At 40.1% G+C, this 24,501-nt stretch overlaps 1 protein-coding gene across 1 annotated transcript in view; it reads left to right on the top strand.

Annotated features, from left to right (window-relative positions):
* The window catches only part of dnajb6a (DnaJ heat shock protein family (Hsp40) member B6a), a gene marked incomplete at its 5' end in the record, with an annotated part of 58,934 nt that overhangs the window by 9,129 nt on the left and 25,304 nt on the right, over positions 1 to 24,501 (top strand). The window contains 2 exon segments of the mRNA XM_037682067.1: positions 17,188 to 17,297; positions 17,433 to 17,498. Of these exon segments, the coding sequence (XP_037537995.1) occupies positions 17,188 to 17,297; positions 17,433 to 17,498 (176 nt within the window).

Genomic DNA, 24,501 nt, shown 5'->3' with positions numbered 1-24,501 from the left:
GTCCGAGCAGCAGTGATGTGGTACTCCAGGGCATGTTTAGCCACAGAGTTTCTCCCTTGCCTGAGATTGAGGAGGCGCTTCACTGCTTCTGCCTGCTGAAGAGGATGATCAAACACAAGCTTGAACTCTTGTAAAAACATGGAGAAGGTTATAGAGTTGAGGGTGTGAGAATCCATATATGCGTGAGCCCAACGTAGAGCCTCCCCTTTTAATTGGCTGATAATATATGAAATATTAGCTACGTCAGAAGAATATAATGTAGGCGCACGGTTAAAAACCAACTCACACTGGAGTAGAAAGCCACCACATAGATCGGAATTTCCACAAAAAAGCTCGGCAGGTCTTAAACTCTGTTCGAACGACACTGAGGGCGCTGCAGGTCTTGGCATTGTAGGCTCTGGAGGGCAAACTGGAGCAGGAGGGGTTAACAGAGACAACTTTGAGTTCATAGAAAACAACATGTTTCCTAATTCTTGTAAGTGAGACTGATTGGTGTCTTGTTGTGTGAGAATCTTCTCGAGGGCGGTTTCATGTTTATCAATGCGCTTCATCTGTGATGTGAACATGTGTTGAAGCTGTTCACCTTCGGTCAAGTTCTGAGTTGTGTTTGGCTGCTGCATTCTGTTAGGTTTCTAGCAACACCCAGATAAATACTGACCAAAAGCAAACAGACTTCAAGACCAGGGAAAGTTAAACAGTGTTTTATTTACAAAAGTGAAAACTATGATATTGGTGAGGTAACTATCCAGGGAGAGGCTGGAACCCTGGAGAGCAAGGAGCAAATTTAAAGCAGGCCAGGAGAAATCTCAAGGGCAGTATAATGTCCAGCGAAGTAGTTCTTGCTGTAGGAAAAGGAGGTCAGTCAGTGGATGTCCAAAAAGGTTTCCAGGAGATCCTGTGTAGGTGAGCAGGTGGTGGAAGGCAAGCAGCTTGAGATGAGTCCAGGAAGGGTCGAGAGTAATTATCATGAGATCCAGGATGCAGGTGAAACACAGAGGTCAGAGCTGTAGCATGAGCACAAAGATTAATAATTTTAAAGCACAAAGAGCAAATGTTCAAGCCAGGAGCTTACTACCAAAGGCAGACAATGCAGCAGCATAGAATGAAGTCCTCAGCTGGTACTTATACTTCTGCTGCTCGTTATTCCTCAATGGATCTCAGGTGTGTCTTTGTTGGCGCCCTCTGGTGGAGAAGAGCTGTGGAGCAAAAGGCTGGATTCCCACAAAATGATCTATGTACTGTACCTGAAATAATGAAAAGTATACTATTTGCCGATGATACAAATATTTTTTAGTGTTTAATATATTTATTAATTTTCCACATAGAAACAAATAAAAACAACATACATACAAGGAAAAAAAACAAACAACAAAGAACCCCTCCCCCCTCCCAGCACCCCTCCCCCCAGTAAATACTGTCCCTACAAGGTATGTCACAAAAACAATTAAAACAGTTCAAACATCATTATCAAGATTTATGGGTCTACGTTCAGCCAAAATCCTAAGAGCGTGTTATTCCTGGACCTGTGTCGAGGGTTCATTGAAAAAAGTAATAAAAGATTTCCAAGTTTTATAAAATCTATTTTCAGAGCCCTTCATCACACACCTGATTTTCTCTAGTTTTAGATTAATTAGTACCTCCTTTATCCAGCTTGACACTGTGGGTGGAGCAGCATCTTTCCACCTAAGAAGAATTAAACGACGCGCCAGAAGAGTTGAAAAAGCGATTACCTTCCCTCCTCCCGTAGGTAAACTTAATCCTTCAGGAGTAATCCCAAATATCAGCATAAATGGGTTCGGGCTAATATGGACTGCTAAAACAGCTGAGAGTGCTTCACAGATACCAGCCCAGTATATCTGTATCTTGGGGCAACTCCAAAACATATGCACTAATGTGGCTTCCTCCGACCTACATCTGTCACATATAGGGTCAATTTGAGGGTAAATTTTAGCCAGTTTAGATTTATCCAAATGTGCCCGGTGTACCACTTTGAACTGAATAAGAGAGTGCCTCGCACACATTGAAGATGAGTGAATTTTCCTCAAAACATCAGCCCAAACTGCTTCACTCATTGTAATTTGAAGGTCCTGCTCCCAGGATTGTTTAATTATGACAGAGGATTGGGAATCTAAATGAGAGATCAGCTTTATCAAAGAAGTAACTGCTTTAGTTTTTGTTGGATCAAAAGACATCAGCTCATCGATTACATTATCAAGAGGTTTGTCAGGAAATTTTGGAGTGGATGAGGCAATAAAATGCCTAATCTGTAAATATCTGAAAAAGTGCGAGGTTGGCAAATCATATTTATTAGACAGTTGCAGAAAAGAGGCAAACTTGTTTTCAACAAAAAGATCTTTAAAATTTTTTAAACCTTTACTTCGCCACCCACTAAAAGGAGCATCCTGCAGTGAAGGAGGAAAAAAATTATTAGACGCAATTGGACTAGAAAAACTTAACTGATGAAGGCCAAAATGTTTCCTAAATTGTGAGTAAATTTTGAGGGAGTTATAGACTACACGGTTAGAAGAAATACGATTTAGAGGTAAGGGTAAGGATCCGCCGATCAAAGTTGGCAGAGATAAAGGGGAGCAGAGGAACTTTTCCATCTCCACCCAAATGGGACCCCCATCTTTGGAACTATAATACACCCAAAAGGACATACAATACAAATTACTTGCCCAATAGTAGTGTCGAATATTAGGAAGAGCCAGACCCCCATCTTGCTTTGACTTTTGCAAGTGGGCTCTTTTTAGACGAGGCTTTTTACCATTCCAGATATAAGTCAAAATGGCTGAATCTAGCTTTTTAAAATAAGCCCCCGGAATGAAAACAGGGAGACACTGAAAGAGGTAAATAAATTTAGGGAGTACTGACATCTTGATTGTATTTACCTTGCCTATTAGAGAGAGGGGGAGGGCCGCCCACTTAGTTAAATCCTGCTGGACATCAATAAGCAATTTATCAAAGTTATTTTTGTAAAGATCTTCAAATGTCTTTGTTATCGTAATGCCCAGATAAACAAAACTATGAGTAGCTATCTCAAAAGGTGTATTATTTGTGATATAGTCTAGGGATTTGGAATTCAAAGACATAAGTTTGCTCTTATGCATGTTTACTTTATACCCAGAAATTTCTCCAAACTGAGAGAGGAGTGTCGATATGTGAGGGATAGTCAGTTCTGGCTCAGACACATACAACAAAAGGTCGTCAGCATAAAGAGAAAGTTTATGCTCCACCCTACCCCTGGTAATACCCTTAATATTGCTCTGTGTCCTTATAGCCAGAGCCAACGGCTCAATGGCCAAAACAAAAAGTAAAGGACTAAGTGGGCAGCCCTGCCGGGTCCCGCGGAACAAGCTAAATGGTTTAGAATAGAAGTTATTTGTCAAAATCATGGCTGATGGCGAGAAATACAATAGCTTAACCCACGATATAAATGTCCTGCCAAAACTAAATCTCTCCAAAGTTTCAAACATATAGGTCCATTCCACTCTATCAAAAGCCTTTTCTGCATCCAGGGAGAGAAGGCATTCAGAGTCATTTTGACTAGGGGTATGCATGATATTCAATAAACGACGTATATTATAAAAAGAGCGTCTGTTTTTGACAAATCCTGTCTGGTCTGGAGATATGACACTCGGTAAAATTCGCTCCAAGCGGCAGGCTAACACTTTTGCCAATATTTTGTAATCACTATTCAGTAATGATATCGGCCTGTAAGATGAACATTCTGTGGGTTTTTTATCTTTTTTAAGCAATAGTGTTATACAGGCTTGATTCAAGGTAGAAGGAAGGGATCCTCTACCAAAGGAGTGTCTAAACATATTTGCCAAAATTGGAGCCAGTTGTTTAGAAAATGCTGCATAAAACTCATTTGGCAGGCCATCTGGACCAGGTGATTTTTTGGGTTGTAATAATTTGATTGCCTCTACAATCTCCTGCTCTGAAATAGGTGAATCCAGAGAGGATACTTGATCAGGGCTTAGGTTGGGGATAGGCAAGTGTCCAAAAAAGTTCTGCAAAAGATTAGTATTACAGCTGTTATCAGAGCTATATAATTTATTATAATAACATTGAAAGGCCTTATTTATTCCTTGCTGGTCTGTGATAATGCTGCCATCCTGAGCTGTTATCCCACCAATTGTCATTTTGGCTCTTGCTCCCCTAAGTTGTCTTGCCAGAACCTCCCCAGCTTTATCACTATGTTCATATGAATAACTTCTATTTTTCAGCAGTAAATATTCTATTGGTTGAGATGTAATTAAATTATGTTCTGCACGGAGCCTACAGCGTTCTTTATACAACTGTTGGGATGGAGCTTGTGCATTTCTGCTGTCCAAGTCTGCGATTTGACTCTCGAGTTCGATTTGCTTGGACATAGAGTCCCTTTTCTTCTTAGCCACAAAGGATATTATCTGACCTCTTATATATGCCTTAAAGGCTTCCCAGACAGTAGAAATTGAAACATCTGGGGTCATATTAATTTCTAAAAAAAGGGAGATCTGGTTCGACATAAATTTAACAAAGTTCTCATCAGACAACAGGAGGGAGTTGAACCGCCAGTACTTTCTTTGGGCCCCTACTTCAGGTATCCTAAATTCAATTGAGAGAGGAGCATGGTCAGACACCACTATGGGTTGATATTCACAGTTCTGCACGTATGATGTTAGTTTATTATCAATAAAGAAATAATCAATCCTGCTGTAGCTCCCATGGGCATGGGAAAAAAAAGAGTATTGTCTGTCCTGAGGGTGCAAAAGACGCCAAAGATCTGATATACCATAATCTGAAAAAAAGGACTTTATATACGTTACCGATTTGGATACAATATAGCCCGGCTTAACCGAAGACCTGTCCAGCACAGGGTCAAGACATAAGTTGAAATCCCCTCCCATAATCAGCGGATGAGTATCTAAATTCGGGAGCAGCCTAAAGAGACGAGAAAAAAATTGAGGATCATCAAAATTTGGAGCATAAACATTAGCTAATGTCACATTCACATTATAAAGTTTTCCAGTTACAATAATATATCTTCCATTAGGATCAGCAACCACCACTGCAGGTGTAAATGATATATTTTTATTAATAAGTATTGCAACTCCTCTGGCTTTACCCTGAAAAGTTGAATGAAAAAGCTGCCCCACCCACCCACACTTTAAACGAATACTATCTCGGTTATTGAGATGAGTTTCTTGAAGGAACATAATTCCTGCACCTAAATTTTTCATATGTGTGAGGGCCTTTTTCCTTTTAATGGGATGATTCAGACCCTTAACATTCCAGGTAATCATTTTAAAGTTGCCTGCCATATTACTCATAATAAAAAAGAAAAAACAGAACAGAGAATGTCAAGGTATCAGGCAAATAAAGAAATACATCCTGGCTGAGCGAAAAGAAAAACATCATTTTAACAGTGACAGTAAGCCCCCCACTTCCCACCCCACCCCTTCCCAATAACCCCCTGGTGAAAATAGCTGCTGGAACAAACAGCACACCTAACTTCTCTAAATGTAACACCTCTATGCTACTACTACCTAAATAAATCTTCTCCCCCTCCTCGCCTTACAGGTAATATTAAACACAAATAAAACCACCAAGCCAAAGTAAAATCTTGTCATTAATAAAAATAAAAAAAAATAGAAAAATGAAAAAAATTGGGCAAACACCGAACAGCCCATAACAAAAATAATGTCTATTCCTTACTGAGGTGAAAATAGACCAGTTGCAACAACCTCAATAATTAAACGTTTATACATTATCTGAATCCGTTCTGTAGCTCTGCACCTCCAGAGCCATCAGTCAGGCAGAACTGTTAAAAGTTTGGATGAACTTTTCAGCATCAGACACGGAGCCAAATGTTGTGCGGGTACCGTCTGTGTTAGTAATCCGAAGTCTTGCTGGGAACATCAGCGCTGGTTTTAGACCCAGTTTATACAAGGATGACATCACCAACCTGTATTCTTTCCTTTGTTTGGCCACATCTGGAGAGTAGTCATCATACATCCTGAATGAGTTGTTTTCATACTCCAAGTTCCTTCTTTTCCGGGCTTCACGAATCGCCAGCTCCTTGTGTTGATATCGGTGGAAGCAAATTATGACAGGCCGAGGCCTGCCTGTAGGGCCCGGTTTGGGTATCAGGCTGCGATGGGCCCGGTCCAGCTCCGGCGCCGAGGGGAAGATATCATGTCCGAAAACATTCCACAGTAACTGGGAAAAGAACTTGCTTGGTTGTGGTCCTTCGATGTCCTCGGGCAGGCCAATAAGACGAACGTTACTCCTCCTGCTTCTCCCCTCCAGCTCAGTTAGCTTAGCCTTGAGTTGACCATTATCGGACCTGAGCCCCTCGCAGCATTTCTCAACTTCTTCCAAACGCACATGAAGTGACTCGGCGTTGTCCTCAAGTGAAGTCAAGCGCTCGTCATGATTTCTGACAACCTCCTGGAGTCCATCCAACTTCTCGTTCACTTCTTTGAAGTCCTTTTTAAGTTCGGAGATCAGCGCTAGCTTGTGGTCAGCTAACGCGGCTATCAAATCCGCTTTGCTAATCTGAGGCTCAGATTCAGCTTTTTCACCCGTTTTAGACATTTTGGGCGGCATTGCTACACAAAGTGTGACAAGTTCTAATAATTTAACCAAAGTTCACTGGTTAAATTGGCTCAGTAGGTGTTTAAATGAAAAGTTTGTGGGAGAGCAAAGATTCTGCTTCCTACTCCATAATCGCCCCCTAGAGGTCCCCGATACAAATATTTTTTTTGTGTTGGAGATGACATGGAACAACTGTTGAAGGAACTAATGAATTGAATATAATTAAAATGTGGTTTGATGAAAGTAAGCTGTCCTTGAAACTAAACTAAACAAAAATAATGTTATTTGGGAACTGTCAATCACATACAGAAATTCAAATACAAATAGATGGAGTGAAAATTGAAAGAGTTCATGAAAACAAATTTCTTGGTGTCATTATTGATGATAAACTCAACTGGAAACTACACATCAAATATGTTCAAAGTAAAATCTCAAGAAATATTGCCCTCTTAAACAAAGCCAAGTCGGTCATAGAACAAAAAAGCATTACACGTACTCTACTGTTCACTAATCTTACCTTATTTAAGCTATTGTGCAGAAATCTGGGGCAATCATTACAAAACTACACTACAGGCATTAACAATACTACAGAAAATAGCAATAAGAGTAATCCATAAGGTGGGATATTTAGAAAGCACTAATACACTATTTGTAAAATCTAAATTATTAAAGTTCATTGACATTGTGAAACTACAGACAGCTTTAATTCTTTACAAAGCAAAAAATAAACAATTACCAGAAAACATTCAAAACCTGTTTAAAATTAAGGAGTAAATTTATACGTTATGGGGGGAATCACAGTTTAAAATATGCAAAATTAGAACTACTAGAAAAAACTTTTGTTTATCAGTAAGTGGAGTCAAACTATGGAATAATTTGAATATTGAACTTAAACAATGTCCAAACACAAAACTGTTCAAATTATCATATAAACATATGATTATTGCTGGATATAATATATAGTAATATTGTTCAATTATTGTTGTTGTTTTTTTTGTTATTTGTTATTGATGCTTTTGTTTTTGGTGAAGTTAAAGGAATAATAATTGTTCATCTACTATAGTTAACTTAAATAGATACTATATTGATGGATAAATATGGGATTAGTTGTTATATTTATGGATTATACATGTAATGAATGTAAGATTATGTAAGCGGTTAAGAAGTGGGAATTTTGATAAGTTTATACTTCTACCCACTCCCTTGAATATGTAAAAAAGTTTTGACATTATGCTTCATGCTATATATATATACAGGTCTTTCTAAAAAAATTAGCATATTGTGATAAAGGTCATTATTTTCCATAATGTAATGATAAAAATGAAACTTTCATATATTTCAGATTCATTGCACACCAACTGAAATATTTCAGGTTTTTAATTGTTTTAATACTGATGATTATGGCATACAGCTCATGAAAACCCAAAATGCCTGTCCCAAAAAATTAGCATATTTCATCCCACCAATGAAAGACAAGTGTTTTTAATACAAAAAATGCCAACCTTCAAATAATCATGTTCAGTTATGCACTCAATACTTGGTTGGGAATCCTTTTGCATGAATGACTGCTTCAATGCGGCGTGGCATGGAGGCAATCAGCCTGTGGCACTGCTGAGGTGTTATGGAGGCCCAGGATGCTTCGATAGCGGCCTTAAGCTCATCCAGAGTGTTGGGTCTTGCGTCTCTCAACTTTCTCTTCACAATATCCCACAGGTTCTCTATGGGGTTCAAGTCAGGAGAGTTGGCAGGCCAATTGAGCACAGTAATACCATGGTCAGTAAACCATTTACCAGTGGTTTTGGCACTGTGAGCAGGTGCCAGGTCGTGTTGAAAAATAAAATCTTCATCTCCATAAAGCTTTTCAGCAGATGGAAGCATGAAGTGCTCCAAAATCTCCTGATAGCTAGCTGCATTGACCCTGCTCTTGATAACACACAGTGGACCAACACCAGCAGTTGACATGGCACCCCAGACCATCACTGACTGTGGGTGATTCCCACTGGACTTCTGGCATTTTGGCATTTCCTTCTCCCCAGTCTTCCTCCAGCCTCTGGCACTTTGATTTCCGAATGACATGCAAAATTTGCTTTCATCCGAAAAAAACACTTTGGACCACTGAGCAACAGTCCAGTGCTGCTTCTCTGTACCCCAGGTCAGGCGCTTCTGCCGCTGTTTCTGGTTCAAAAGTGGCTTGACCTGGGGAATGCGGCACCTGTAGCCCATTTCCTGCACACGCCTGTGCACGGTGGCTCTGGATGTTTCTACTCCAGACTCAGTCCACTGCTTCCGCAGGTCCCCCAAGGTCTGAAATTTCTTTCTGTGTCTTACCCTCTTGCTTGAGGGTGTCAATTATGGCCTTCTGGACAGCAGTCAGGTCGGCAGTCTTACCCATGATTGTGGTTTTGAGTAATGAACAAGGCTGGGAGTTTTTAAAAGCCTCAGGAATCTTTTGCAGGTGTTTAGAGTTACATCGTTGATTCAAATGGTTAGGTTAATAGCTTGTTTAGAGAACCTTTTCATGATATGTTAATTTTTTGGGACAGGCATTTTGGGTTTTCATGAGCTGTATGCCAAAATCATCAGTATTAAAACAATTAAAGACCTGAAATATTTCAGTTGGTGTGCAATGAATCTGAAATATATGAAAGTTTCATTTTCATCATTACATTATGGAAAATAATGACCTTTATCACAATATGCTAATTTTTTGAGAAGGACCTGTGTGTGTATATATATATATATATATATATATATATATATATATATATATATATTTACATATTCAAAAAATAATAAACTAAACTAAGCTAAAATTGAAATTAAGTGAAGAAAATGTGACCTTTGCAAATATAAATTGCAGTAGCTCAATTTTTCTTTATTTATTTCATTTATCATATTTTTATTTAAGCAGCCTCACCAGGCAGAGATCACAAGATTTTATGTATCTTACCTGCTCTTTTGAAGTGTGGGACAAGGGTCTTTGTGTCTAAAGCTGTTTAACAGTTTGCTTCCAGAGCTAACGGCTTCCTGTGTTAGGTAAAATTTTTTTAATTAAATTAAAGACAAACAAAAATCTTAGTTCTACTTCTTGTGCCATGCTTTCTAAAACAGTTATTAAATTAAGGATTTACTTATGTAGGTAAACGTAAATGTTTTAAAAACCTGTTAAAATACACCAGAATGCAGGAAATAGCAGCTACTTTATTTAAAAAGTTATGGGGGAGGACCCACAGACTTCGCACCAATATGTCCCCCCTTACAATAATTCTAATTCTAATACCCACTGCGTGGTTCAAGCCAAGAGCCACTGTCAACACTGAGGGACTAAGGCCCCTAAAAAGGGCTTCTAGAATCACCCCTGGTGTAAAGAAATGAACTGAGAAAAATCAACTCTTGGCCTAAAATTTAACACAACATAATTGTACACATCATATCTTAAATCTAAAACTAAAACAATTATTATAATATATATGCAACCAGCCTTTCATGTAAAAACTGGGATATTTTTACCAGAGAATGCTTTCACTAACGAGTTTATTGTTGTACTGGCATGGCTTGTGGTCGACAGTAACTATTTACGTAATAAAGCAATGGTTATTCACATTTATTTATTTTTTTTTACTTAAAAAAAAAAAAAAAAAAAAAAAAAATATTCACATTTTCCTCAATCTCAGTATCCAGCAGGATGTGACAATATAAAAATAGGGATATTTTTACTGGAGAATGCGTGCACTTTAACCAGGTAGAGTTTAGCTTTTTTTTTTTTACATTACAAACAGCGACAGATAATGACGATTTTAACCTAAAATCCCACATAACAAAGCAGAGCATAATTTTTTTATTAAAAGGGACAAGGTGGAGAAAATGCGTTATTGAGTCTGTTTATTTACTGACGGTAAACAAAGCAGGTCCGACTCCCACCGCAGCTACACACTGCAGCTGAGACTAACGTTTAAAGCAGCACAGCACCAACACAACTCTCGTGAAGTTCGGGATTATTTGACACTTTCCTGCCCATTCTGTAAGTTTAATAGAGACATATCCGGATGCATGCTCAATAATCCAGGTAGAAAAATCCAAAAAAGTTCAGTCTGGTCCTCTGGACATTCAAAAAAACAAAAAAAACTAAACCAAGCAAAAAAATATAGAAATGTTTCGTCTCTCATCCGAGAGACTTCCTTAGTCTGAGGAGCTGTATACAGCTCAGTCTCTTAAATAGCACCTTCTCAGAGTGGATCAACCAGTTTTGCTGCTGACAACCAAAACCAGCTGATCACATGCTCAAGAAGGACCATCAGCCTAACAATGTAAGAGGGGGACATTTGAACCCGGAGGCCTCCACCCCTGTTTAACGATGGACGATTTCTTTTTACAAAGATGGTCTCCTTTACTCCATTGTTCCTCTCTGTCCAGGATGTGAACATCTTCATCCCTGAAAGAGTGACTGCTGGCCTGGAGATGAGTGTAGACCGCAGAGTCCTGGCCTGATGATGTTGATCTTCTGTGCTGGGCCATCCTTTTGGCCAGTGGCTGTTTTGTTTCCCCAATGTAAGACTGATCACAGCCCTCCTGACACTGAACAGCATACACAACATTACTCTGTTTGTGCTGGGGGACTGGATCTTTGGGATGAACCAGTCTTTGCCGTAATGTATTTTGGGGTTTAAAAGCCACTGGGACGTTATGTTTAGAAAATAAACGTCTCAGTTTCTCTGATACTCCCTCAACATATGGATTGACCACTGGTCTGGGTCTGGGTTCCTCCTTTTCACCTGTTGGCTGACTGGAGTCCTGTTTGGGTTTCTTCTCTGCTTTCAAGAAGGTCCAGTTAGGATATCCACATTGCTCTAGAGCCTGTCTTGTGTGGGATTTCTCCTTCTGCCTGGCTCCTGAGCTAGTGGGGACGCTGTCTGCTCTGTGATACAGAGTCCTGATGACTCCTAACTTGTGCTCCAAAGGGTGATGGGAGTCAAACTGCAAATACTGGTCTGTGTGGGTGGGTTTGCGGTACACCTCAGTTTGCAAATGTCCTCTATGTCTGTGAGACTGAGACCTCACAGTCCAAGAAAGCCAACTTGCCATTTTTTTCATCTTCTCGTGTGAACTTGATGTATTTATCCACAGAGTTGATGTGGTCAGTAAAATGTTGGACTTCCTGAGATTTAATTTTAACCCAGGTGTCGTCAACATACCTGAACCAATGACTTGGTGGTGTCCCTGAAAAGGACGTCAAGGCTCTCTTTTCTACCTCCTCCATGTACAGGTTGGCAACAATAGGAGAAAATGGAGACCCCATAGCACACCCATGTTTCTGCCTATAATATTGCTCCCCATATGTGAAGTAGGTTGACTGCAGGCACAGTTTCAAGAGTTGACACAGTTGTTCTGTGGAAAGCGTGGTCCTGCTGCTCAGAGTGGTGTCTGATTTTAACTTTAAACTGACCACCTCTACTGCATGAGAGAGGAGTAAAGGAGGCCATCTTTGTAAAAAGAAATCGTCCATCGTTAAACAGGGGTGGAGGCCTACGTGTTCAATTGTCCCCCTCTTACAATGCTGTGATTGTTAGTATCACTCAGCCCTTTGTGAATAGTAAACAGCCATCAGTGTGCTAATGATCCATTGTTAGGCTGATGGTCCTTCTTGAGCATGTGATCAGCTGGTTTTGGTTGTCAGCAGCAAAACTGGTTGATCCACTCTGAGAAGGTGCTATTTAAGAGACTGAGCTGAATACAGCTCCTCAGACTGAGGAAGTCTCTCGGATGAGAGACGAAACGTTTCTATATTTTTTTGCTTGGTTTTTTTTTTTTTTTTTTTTTTTGAATGTCCAGAGGACCAGATTGAACTTATTTGGATTTAATAGAGACAGTTACTTCTTACCTTGCGTTGCAAACTATTTTCAGCCACTGTTTCTTTGCTGGTGACTTCGCGGGGCGGCTGTGGCTGAGTGGTTAGAGCAGTCGTCCTCCAATGCAAGAGTTGGGGGTTCGAACCCCACAGCAGTCACATGCCGAAGTGACCCTGGGCAAGACACTGAACCCCTTGTTGCCTCCGATGTGTGTCCCGTCGGTGTATGAATGTGATGAATCACTGATTAGTCTCTTTAGAATGATTTGTTCCATTAGCTTTGTAGAGATCTAGTAGAGTGCTGTATGAATGGGTAAATGAGGACACAGATTGTAGTGTAAAGCGCTTTGAGTATCTCGATAAGATAGAAAGGCGCTATGTAAGTACAGTCCATTTCCATTTCGCTGCTCCTCCTCCAATAATCCACACTTTTAATCCAGGTTACACTCTTCCCTCAATGACACATTTTACAAAGTAGCTACATATTGTGCAGGTATAAAGATAAATTTGTATATATTTTTGTGTACATTTATTTTTTTAAGCTATGTGACTAACTTGTACTTTTTATTATTCAATATTTTACTAACAGAATAGTCTAAAAAGCAACCTGTTTTTTGTGTGAATTGCTATGTCAGTCAAATGTTCAATTTTGGAATAAAGGGGTGGAAATTAAAACTTTTTTTTTGTCGATTCATTGATTAATCGAAAAATAATCGGCCGATGAATCGATTATTGAAATAATCGTTAGTTGCAGCCCTATCCTCTACCCCTCACTGCTTCCAATGTGTGTCCCATCAGTGTATGAATGTGATTTAAAGCACTGATTATCCTCTTTAGAATGATTTGTTCAATTAGCTTTGTAGAGTTCTAGTAGAGTGCTGTATTAATGGGTAAATGAGGACACAGATTGTAGTGTAAAGCACTTTGAGTGTCTTGATAAGATAGAAAGGCACTATATAAATGGTAAATGGACTGTACTTATATAGCGCCTTTCTATCTTATAGAGATACTCAAAGCACTTTACACTACAATCTGTGTCCTCATTTACCCATTCATACAGCACTCTACTAGATCTCTACAAAGCTCATTGAACAAATCATTCTAAAGAGACTAATCAGAGCTTTAGATCACATTCATACACCAATGGGACACACATCGGAGGCAACGAAGGGTTCAGTGTCTTGCCCAGGGACACTTCGGCATGTGACTGCCGGTGGATTCGAACCCCCAATTCCTGCATTGGAGGACGACTGCTCTTACCACTCAGCCACAGCCGCCCTTATAAGAACAGTCCATTTACCATTTATGAAATGAGTTTTCTCTGCAGGGTAGCTGGACTCTCCCTTAGAGACAGGGTGAGAAGTTCAGTTATCTGGGAGAGACTCTGAGTAGAACCACTGCTTCTCCACATCGAGAGGAGCCAGTTGAGGTGGTTCAGGCATCTGGTAAGGATGTCCCCTGGACACCTCCCTAGGGAGGTGCTTCAAGCATGTCACACTGGGAAGAGACTCCGGGGAAGACCCAGGATACACTGGACAGACTATATCTCTAGGTTGGCCTGGGAACACATTGGAGTCCTCCCAGAAGAGCTTGAAGAGGTGGCTGTGAAAGAGATGTTTGGACCTCCCTGCTCAGGTTGCTGCCTCCGCGACCCGACTTTGGAATAAGCAGAATATGATCGATGGGTGGAATGATGGATAGATGGAAGGAAGAAACGAACACACTTATAAATAAATCTGACCTGACTTGACTTTTTATATATATATATGAATGTTTCTGTTCAGTGACCTGAGATGACTTCTGTTGTGACTTGTCACTATATAAATAAAATTAATTGAATTGAATTCAAATTGAACCAAAGTGCTTACTCCTTACTCTAGCACAAGCAACTCTTTGTGCAAATAATAAAACATGGAAACAGATTAGATTAAATAAGCAAAATTCCATCCTTTAATCAGTTCATCTCTTGTGTAAATCTCATAGAAAAATACAAATATGAGAATACAACCGGCTGGGCGGCTGTGGCTGAGTGGTTAGAGCAGTCGTCCTCCAATGCGAGAGTGGGCGGTTCGAATCCACCAGCAGTCACATGCTGAAGTGTCCCTGGGCAAGACACTGAACCCCTCATAGCCTCTGATGTGTGTCCCATCAGTGTATGAATGTGATCTAAAGCATTGATTAGTCTCAGAATGATTTGTTCAATTAGCTTTGCAGAGATCTAGTAGAGTGCTGTATGAATGGGTAAATGAGGCACAGATTGTAGTGTAAAGCGCTTTGAGTATCTTGAAATAAGATAGAAAGGCGCTATATAAGTACAGTCCATTTACCATTTACCATTTAACCATCCAGTTCAAGTACTGTGAGTGAGACGACTGTAGAAAGTGCAACTGATTCAGTATTATAATATTGCCCTCACCAATGGCCAGGTGACCCAAACACTGCATTCTCAGGCACTTATTTAGCTGCGCTGCCTTCAAGATGTTAGCCCCGTTGTCTTTAGCCAACTTGTTCCACAGTTGAGACTGGGACCGTGTTTTTAGTGATATGATAAGCCACAGCTTTATTAATGTTGTGCTGCCTCTCACTGTTCCTCTCATAAAGCACAGCACGGCTAAATGAGTTTTGCACAGTGGTTTGTCTCAGGGAAGGTGGCTGAAGTCAACAGTCGGAGCTGCAGCTTCACACATGCTTCATACTCTACTTATATCGCTGTTTTAAATGATGAAAAAGGTTCATAGTGCCGACCTTTTGTTGGGACTTCTTTCGGCATTGTCTACAGAAAACATTTTTCTGCTGCTCATCTGACAGTTTAAATCCAAACCATTTCCAAATAACAGCCATTGTTTTTCTTTTTGCTCAGCAGCTAAGCTACTTTTGATATATCCCGTTTACTTGTTGTGCTAAACTCCTGCTCACCTGAAGCAGGAAGCGGGGGGAGCGCTTGCAGGTGAGGGCTGGATTGTATTCAGTGAGGGAGAAGGAGATGCCGTGTGAAGTTGGCAGCACTGACCAGATTTAAGATACCTGCAACTCCTAAAGAGTATAGCCTCCAGTATACTGCTGCGTACGTCTGTTAACACGTACGTACACGTGTACTGTACGCAGAGGGTTCAGTCTTCGTACTCCAGCGTACACTGTTTCATGTTGCTGCTGATCTGTTTCAATGTTGATGTGTTCATGCGTGCACATCCGCTCACACAGACTCATGTTCATGTTTGTGCTGATGTTCAATGTTTTATGTTATGAGTGCTTAGTGTATATTTAGTTGATGTTTTTCTTAGTTCATATCTCCGATGTTATTACTGTTTTTCTTATACATTTTATTGTTGGATGTAACTGGGACCCTGTGTACATAATTTCGCTCCACCACATGTACCACATGAGGTGCGAATGACGATAAAGAATCTCTGACTCTCTGACTCTGACTCCCCGAGCAGCTGCAGAACAGCTTCACAGACAAGGGGCATTTACCTTCGGGACAAATTGAGGTCGCCGATTGGTCATTTGCTGACACGCCTACTGGACTGATTGACAGGTTGGAAAAAATTTAAAAAAGCGAGCACTGGCAGCCTCAGCGGTGTTCTGTGCTTATATGTTATTAATAAAAAGATCTAAAAAAAACAAAAAAACAGGGAGCGCTGGCTCTACAGTCCACACATCAGACCAGCACACCAGGAAATCTCCAGACCCTCCCGCAGCCATGCTGGACCTGAGTTTAATTCGCTAGTGACAAATTCCTTCATTTCTCACCATTTCAGTCATGGCATCAACGGAGGAGGAAGAGATCACTGCCTCTTGGCAAAAAAACAAAAAGAAAAGGCCAGATCAGGGATGAAGTAGGGGAATTTAATACATTGGTGTTGCATACAAAACAGTCCAACGCTGGGCAGTTTATTGTGCAACACCGCGTAAGCGTATGCGGTCGTAAAAATTTGAGCTTTGCATGGACATGCTCTGGGGGGTACGCTCATACCTCTGCGTACGTAAGTGTGTACCTCTGCGTATGGATGTACGCGGCAGTATACTGGGGGCTTTAGCTGTAGTTTTTGATGCTCTACCAAACTCCATGATGCTGCTCTTCAAAGGAACAAAATCGGATCATTCATCTAGAGACCAACTTAGAAGCCCCATAATGCTAGGTGGAATGGCAAGTTTGGTTTGGTAGGCGGAGTGCTCAGTTCTTTTAACGGGGTGGAGCATCCCGCTTGTATAATGGTAGGGGAAACAGCAGCACTATTATAGGACTTTAAAACAAAAAGGCAATGAAAACCATCTCAGTTCTAGAAAAACGTCATGTGAATTTATCTATATAACCTGTAAATAGATTGTTTTGTATCATTTTAGACTTTTATCTTTTGTACCTTTTTATAATTATCTTATTGTTTTTTTATACTTTAATACTATTACCTATGTACCTGTTAATATACCCCTGGCAGACACATTTGTAATGTTGATAAAAAATTAAAAAAAAAAGTTGGCAGCGCAGACGGGCAGAAAAAGAACTACACAGAATTTCAAGTCTAATTATAACGAAACATAGAAATATTGATATAGACGATATAGTCCCATCTTGTGTTCTCAGTATTTTTAAAATATTGATATATTGCCCAGCCCTACTGTACATACGTTTGCTAGAACACACAGTTTGGTTCTCAGCTGCAACCACACAAATATGTGACAGTTACAGTAGTTTTATGTTTTTATGCCTGTTATGAACCCTTTTTCTTGTTGTCGTCATATGTCATTTTTATGTTCAGGTACCGAAAGCTTGCTTTAAGGTGGCACCCCGATAAAAATCCTGAGACCAAGGAGGATGCAGAGAGGAAGTTTAAAGAGTTGTCAGAAGCTTATGAAGTCTTGTCAGATGGTTTGTGTCACAACTGTCAAATCATCTCAGATTACACGAACTAAAACGTTGAAGGCTAACGCATCAGATTGTACACTGTAGTTTTATTTTCATTTTTGTTTTTCTATTTTAAAATGTGTAACTTTCCTTGTGCAGCCAACAAGAGGAGCGTATATGATCGTTACGGTAAAGAAGGGCTGGTGAGGAGCAACAGTGGAAGAGGTACACTTCAACATTTACCGTATTTTCCGCCGTACCAATCGCACCACCCTATAAGTCGCATCAGTCCAAATATGTCTAATAAAGTGGAAAAATCCATAAATACATCGCTTCGCCGTATAAGTTTCATCTATTATGCGTCACAGTTGACTACCCGGAAATGTGGACCGGTGTTGTGCCAAAAATCGATGGGCTGACAAATGACAGCCGCGGGAGCATGCTCAAGAGGACTTTTAACAAGAATTTAACAAGATTAACACTTAAAAACAGTTATTTGTTTGCTCGAAATTATAGCAAAGGTGTGTCTCAGTCTAACTTTACTTAATAAATGCACTTTGACGGTCAAATCAGCTGTATTTCAAAAGCTGATATGTGTAAACATGAATGCGCAGAGGACGAGTCGCTGTGCATTTCTTCGAAATTTAACAAGATAAGCACCTAAAACAATTATTTGTTTGCTCGACTTTATAGCAAAGCTCTGTCTCAGTCTAACTTTCCCTTAATAAATACACTTGAATGGTCAAATTAGTTGCCATTTCACCAGGGCGGCACAGCGAAATGAAGCTGATTTGACGGTTGCTCCAGGCAGATGACAGTGGCAGGCTATGGCAAGTCGATTGTGTCATTAATAGCCACTTTTACCTATTACATGATACAATCACACCAAATGTTTATTAAATATATCCTTCTACTGTCGTTTTTAAATCTGAACAATTATCCCTTAGAAGTGTTTAGGTTTTTTTTTTCATACCAACACATACCAACCCGACAAACAGGATACAGAGTGACCGTTAGTGAAGCAGTGAGTGAGTGTGAGTGTGTGTGTGTGTTACGTCCACCAAGGGCACAACATATTAAAGAGGACACGAGACAAAAATGAGGGTTCAATTTTCAGTTTATTAAAGCTGCTGCTTCCTGAAATGAAAAAGGAAAAAAAAGATTATTAAGAACCCCCAATTCCCATGTCCACCAAAAAACACAAAAAAATCCAAAGTACAACTTAAAGGAGGACCTGGTGGGCCGGCCAAACAGAACAAAAAGGTATCACAGCGGGCCAACCCTATACAGGGCCGTCAAAGCCACTGGGCACCTGACTAAAAACTAGGAAAAACCCTACTACAAAAAAAGAGGAGACGAAAACAGGGCTACCAGTCCCACCAGGCCAAAGTGACAACAAATCTACAAAAAGTTCACAAAAAATTACCTGAGGTGGCTGGGCCACCGACAGCAGGCCACAGCTCCAGGACAAAGGGAGAGATTTCAAAACTGTGTGTCTCAGAGAGTACCACAAAAACTGAGTGAGCCCAAGAGAGAGCGAGCTCCCCAAAACCAGCCTTTTTTATGGGCGGGCAGAAAAGGCCACAGCCCAAAACAGTTAAGGCTGATTAACTTCACTCAAACAATATCTATTAAAGCAAAACATTAAGGCCAATGTGACTTGCATGTAACACCCCCACCCAAAGATACTGGATGGGATGATGCAGCCAACCAAAACCATCTCTCATCAACCCATACAGATAATCAAAAGAGAGAGAAAAAAAGTAAACAAAGGCCTTTTAGACTGAATCAAATTAATAACATCAGCTTGCTGGGAAAAATCAAGGTGGGACAACAAGAGGGACAAGTTCTCCAACACCACTGAATTAGAAAATCTGCCTTGAGCGTCAGCCCCAAAAAGAACATAATTTTCAGTTTCAGGACCGGACAGCTCAGCCTGCATGTCCATATTTAAGTTGACACATGCCTCAGTTTTCCGAGTAGAAACACAACTGACAGATACATGCAGGGATGGCGCTCGTTCAACATAAGGCTTCAACATGTTAATGTGACACAAACGTGATTGACGTCTTCGATCAGGTGTAGAGACCAAATAATCTCTGTCACTGACCTTTTTAATCAAATAAGGTCCACTGTAGCATGCTTGCAAGCTTGAACCAGGGATAGGAAGTAAACCTAGAACCTTATCACCAGGTTCAAACACTCTTATTGCTGATTTTCTGTCAAACAGAAACTTCATTTCAGCCTGTGCAGTTTTAAGATTTTCTTTGGCTATTTCACATGCACGGCTTAGTTTAAGTCTAAAGTTGCTGACGTAATCCAACAAGTTTTGTTCAGAATCGTCACAAAACCACTTATCTTTTAATAGTTTTAAGGGACCACGAACAGTGTGGGCAAAAACCAGATCCGCCGGGCTAAACCCGAGAGATTCTTGAACCACTTCTCTCACAGCAAACATCTGCAGGTGCACTCCCTCATCCCAGTCTTTCTCAAACTCTAAACAATACGTGCGAAGCATAGTTTTTAATGTTTGGTGGAAACGCTCAAGTGCGCCTTGACTCTCCGGGTGATAAGCGCTGGAACAAAAATGTTTGATGTCAAGTTGTTTCAAAACTTGCGCAAATACTTTAGACATAAAATTAGAACCCTGGTCAGTTTGCACAACTCGAGGCAAACCAAACAACAAAAAAAACTTTGTTAATGCTTTCACCACAACAGGCGTAGTTATTTTACGTACTGGAAAAACTTCAGGAAAGCGAGTGGATGTACACATCACTGTTATTAAAAACTTGTTTCCTGCTTTATTTTGAGGTAATGGACCCACACAGTCAACAAGCAGGCGTTCAAATGGTTCACAAACAGCTGGAATAGGACACAATGGAGCAGGAGGGATTGTCTGATTAGGCTTTCCTGACACTTGACAAAAATTATAGGAATTACAATAGCGCACAACATTTGTCTTTAACCCTGGCCAAAAAAAAAATGACGCAAGATGTTGTAGTGAACTCGGCCTCCGACCAAAACCTGTCTCTGAAGACCTTCATGGGACAGGAACTGTTATTTCATTGATTTGAATCCAGAAATACAAATTATCTCATCCAGAGACTTTCTAATTGTATCCTGAACTAATCAATTGAAAGAACACTCTTCTTTTTATATTATCATTGCTATTTTACAATATCTTGATAATCAAAAAGTGTGTTTAGTTCATATAATTTCTAATGTTGAAGTAAACCACTCGTTTTAAATCAACTGTGAAACAGTATTAATGATTTTTTAAACCTAATTTAAATTAGAAATCAAAAAGTAAATGTCTATTTACAAAGTAATTATGCATTTTGATTTTCTGTCTAAATGAGAAGTCAGTGATGTCGGTCAAAAGTCAGAGACAGTCAGAAAAGAAGTTATTAGAACGGGCTTTATTGTTTTTAAACCTAGCAGACGGTAAAAAGAGAAATGCTGGCATCTGCGTTGTCTCACTTCGCCATAACATTTCTCGGTCTGTACTAAACGTTCCTAAACATTCCTGAACCCTCTGTTGACTTGTAATAACCCTCTGACATCACTAGAACCACCCCCTGTTGGTTGTTTCAATCAATCAGGAAGTCCTAAGTGACCGGAAGTGAGAACTCTTTTAAAAGTCGACACTTCCTGGAACGAGTCAGTCTACTCAGTCTACTGAGTCTACTCAGTTTTCTGAGTCTTCTCCGTCTTCTCAAGTTCTTCTAAGTTCTACTGAAGTCTTGGAGTTCTTCTGACACTTCTTGACTCTTCAGTCTTTGATGGAGTCTTCTCAAGCCTTCTGGAGTCTTCCACTCCTGAGTGGGAACTCTGACGGACTCACAGATACTTGCTGTGAATCCACCCGGGCGTAACGGCCTACAACTTCGAAGGGAGCTGAGCCTGTTTGTTGAACGGAGTAAATCGACACAACTTCTGACAATGATCAGCCGCTCTAACCAGAGACGCTGGAAGGTAGCGTTGAAATGGACCCGATACCGGAGCTGATTCATCTCCTGCGAAGGTAACGAGTCGTCACACGCCAAGTGTACCGGAGGTTTGAGCTGGTGATTGAAAGAAGCGTGCCAATTCTGGTCAATCCAAACATACACCTCCCTTCATCCATCTCTTCTTTAAACTCTTCTATTTTGCTAGTAATCTTTCTAGATGCCGATGCCTTCAGAAATGTCTCGTTGTCTTATTAGTAAAGCGTGCCAAGTTTTATTAATCAGAACCAGATCAGCTAATCAAGTGTACATGTTTTGATGTTAAATTTTGATTCTGTTAAATAAATGACCGCATTTATTCTGATGGGTCAAACAAAATAACGTCTCTTGTCACTGATTAAACAATACTCAGTTACCTCAGTCACATGGCATTAATTTAACTCGAAAAAGAAAGAACCCGTTATATTTAAATAATTAGTAGTGAAGGTACAGCGAAGCTGCACCCCACATTTGGTGGGACCGTACGTGTTTTAAAAAACACATTTGGTGGGACCGTATGTCCACAGCAAAGCTGTCCTTGACACACTACAATGTGATCATAAGTTTTTCTTATTCCAAGGTGACCTGCTAGTGGATTATCATGTGCTAATCCTAGTATCTCTTCACAGTACATAGTTGGAATAACAATTTGTTTCACAACACTCCACTCTTCAACTGGAGAGACATTTAATGGCGTCCATTTACGCATCAGCAACCCATCATTCAGCCAGTAGAAATAGACCCAGAGTTATTCTCAGATACAGCATCCCTAAACAAAGATGCTAAACTCTTATCAGTTTTTTGGAGATCTATTAACTGTTATTTTGACATTGACAATGTATTCACTTCTGGCATGTCCTGCTTCGTACTCTCTTTAGACAGAGAGACATTTTCAGATGATGTGTCATACAAAAAACTGTTAAGTCAATCTCATTTTCATTTTCCTCTTGTTGACGTTTAAGAGCAGCATGCGTAACAGCGCATGGCGTGAATACATCAGGAAATGTACGAGCAAGCTCATCTGGATTTGTGCACAGTACTGGGACAGTTGTAACGTCAGGAGTAACTAATACTCGACCTCCAGCTAAATCATTCCCCATGATCATGGAAACGCCCACTATTGGAAAAGTAGGGCGCACCCCAACCACAGCATCGCTAGACCACAGTTCGGAGTGGATCATGATTTTGTGCAAGGGAACACCAATGTCTTGCATACAAAAACCACGAATCGGTACTTCAGAATCTACAGCTGTGTCTACACTCAATGGTAAAATTCCTTCCAAAATAAAGGATTGAGAGGCAGCAGTATCTCTCAAGATTTTCACAGGAATCCTGTCACCGGTACAAGACACAGAAACAAACCCATCCATAACAAAAGGTTTAAAATCCGCGTACTCACGTCTTCTTTGACGACAATGACCGACTAACATGATTTACATTTTTAATCAAAGCAACAGGCTTGGAGTTATTTTTCTTTAAAACCGAACAGTTAGCCAAAATGTGACCTTTTTTACAGTAAAAGCACGCAACGTGGTCATTAGTTTTTAACTCCAGTCCATTAGATTTTGCTTCACTATCACCTGGCACACCCAATTTCACTGGTTCCACAGGTGAAAAAACAGTTTTTACTGAATTATTTCCATTATCATTAGCTTTTCCAAATCTCTGAAAGTTGTGTGTTCTCAAAATTAACTTTGTGTGTTAACATATATTCATCAACAAGTACTGCAGCTTTAGACACATCCACTTCTTTATTTTCATTTAAATAAGTGGCAACTTTCTCTGGCAAGCAGTTTTTAAAGTCTTCCATCAAAATTAGTCGTCTAAGCTGTGCAAACTCCTTAACATTCTTAGATGCACACCATCGATCAAAAAGAATTTCCTTATCTCTTACAAATTCCACATAAGTTTGATTGAAGCGCTTTCTTAATTTGCGAAACTTTTGGCGATACGCTTCAGGAACAAGTTCATATGCCCTCAACACAGCACTTTTAACTTTATCAAAATCAAAACTATCTTCCACTGACAGATACATAAGCCTCCTGTGCTTTGCCAACCAAAACACACTGCAACAACAAAGACCACACATCTTTAGGCCACTTAAGTGCAAGCGCAACTCTCTCAAACAATGTGAAATATTTAACATCTTTTTCATTAAAAGGAGGAACCAAACGTATATTTTTACTCGCATCAAAATCCAATGATTTTGGCCCTAAAGATTGAACACTCAGCTTCAATCTCCTTTTGTCTATGTTCTAAGTCAAGCCGTTTTAATAGCTCTCTTTCTTTCATTTCAGCTTGTAGCAGCAGCTCTCTTTTAACTGCAGCATGTATCTCAAGCTCTTTTAAACGAACAGCATCACTTTTCACTGAAGCCTCAGATGGCAACTCAAGTTGACCTTGTGGCAAAATTATAGCAGGAAAAATGTCGAGTTTAACCAGTGCTGCAAACAACTCGGCCTCAATCACTCCTCTTCTAGCGCGTGCAGACACCTCAACATTAAAACGCTTTGCTACCAACAACAATTGATCCTTCGTACACTTACACAAGGCTTCAAAAGTGGGTGCTTCAACAAACTCATCTAGGTCAAACTTCATTTTTAGACCCAAAATCAAAACACCACACACCAACAAGCCAATGTACAAACCAAAAGCTACCAAGCCACCACACCTCAAACAGCCAATCAAGCTCCCAACTCAGTGCAGCTGTCTCACTTGCACACGCCAAAGCTCTGCCTCACTACACAAACACACTGGGGAAAACAAAATTTAATATGAGGGACACTAACAAAAAAAATTTGATTTTGTTTTGACGAGCCCCCATTTAATATGAGGGACACTAACAAAAATATTTGACAACAAATCTACAAAAAGTTCACAAAAAATTACCTGAGGTGGCTGGGCCACCGACAGCAGGCCACAGCTCCAGGACAAAGGGAGAGATTTCAAAACAGTGTGTCTCAGAGAGTACCAAAAAAACTGAGTGAGCCCAAGAGAGAGCGAGCTCCCCAAAACCAGCCTATTTATGGGCGGGCAGAAAAGGCCACAGCCCAAAACAATTAAAGGCTGATTAACTTCACTCAAACAATATCTATTAAAGCAAAACATTAATTCAATTCAATTCAAAAATACTTTATTAATCAAAATTAAATTAAGGCCAATGTGCCTTGCATGTAACAGTGAGTGAGTGAGTGGGTGAGTGAGTGAGTGAGTGAGTGAGTGAGTGAGTGAGTGAGTGAGTG

The sequence above is a fragment of the Nematolebias whitei genome, chromosome 9 (genome assembly GCF_014905685.2).
Source record: "Nematolebias whitei isolate Nwh7 chromosome 9, NemWhi1, whole genome shotgun sequence".
In the NCBI taxonomy this organism is placed as follows: Eukaryota; Metazoa; Chordata; class Actinopteri; order Cyprinodontiformes; family Rivulidae; genus Nematolebias; species Nematolebias whitei.
The sequence above is the reverse complement of the archived record's forward strand: the minus strand, read 5'-3'. Positions and strand labels throughout refer to the sequence as shown.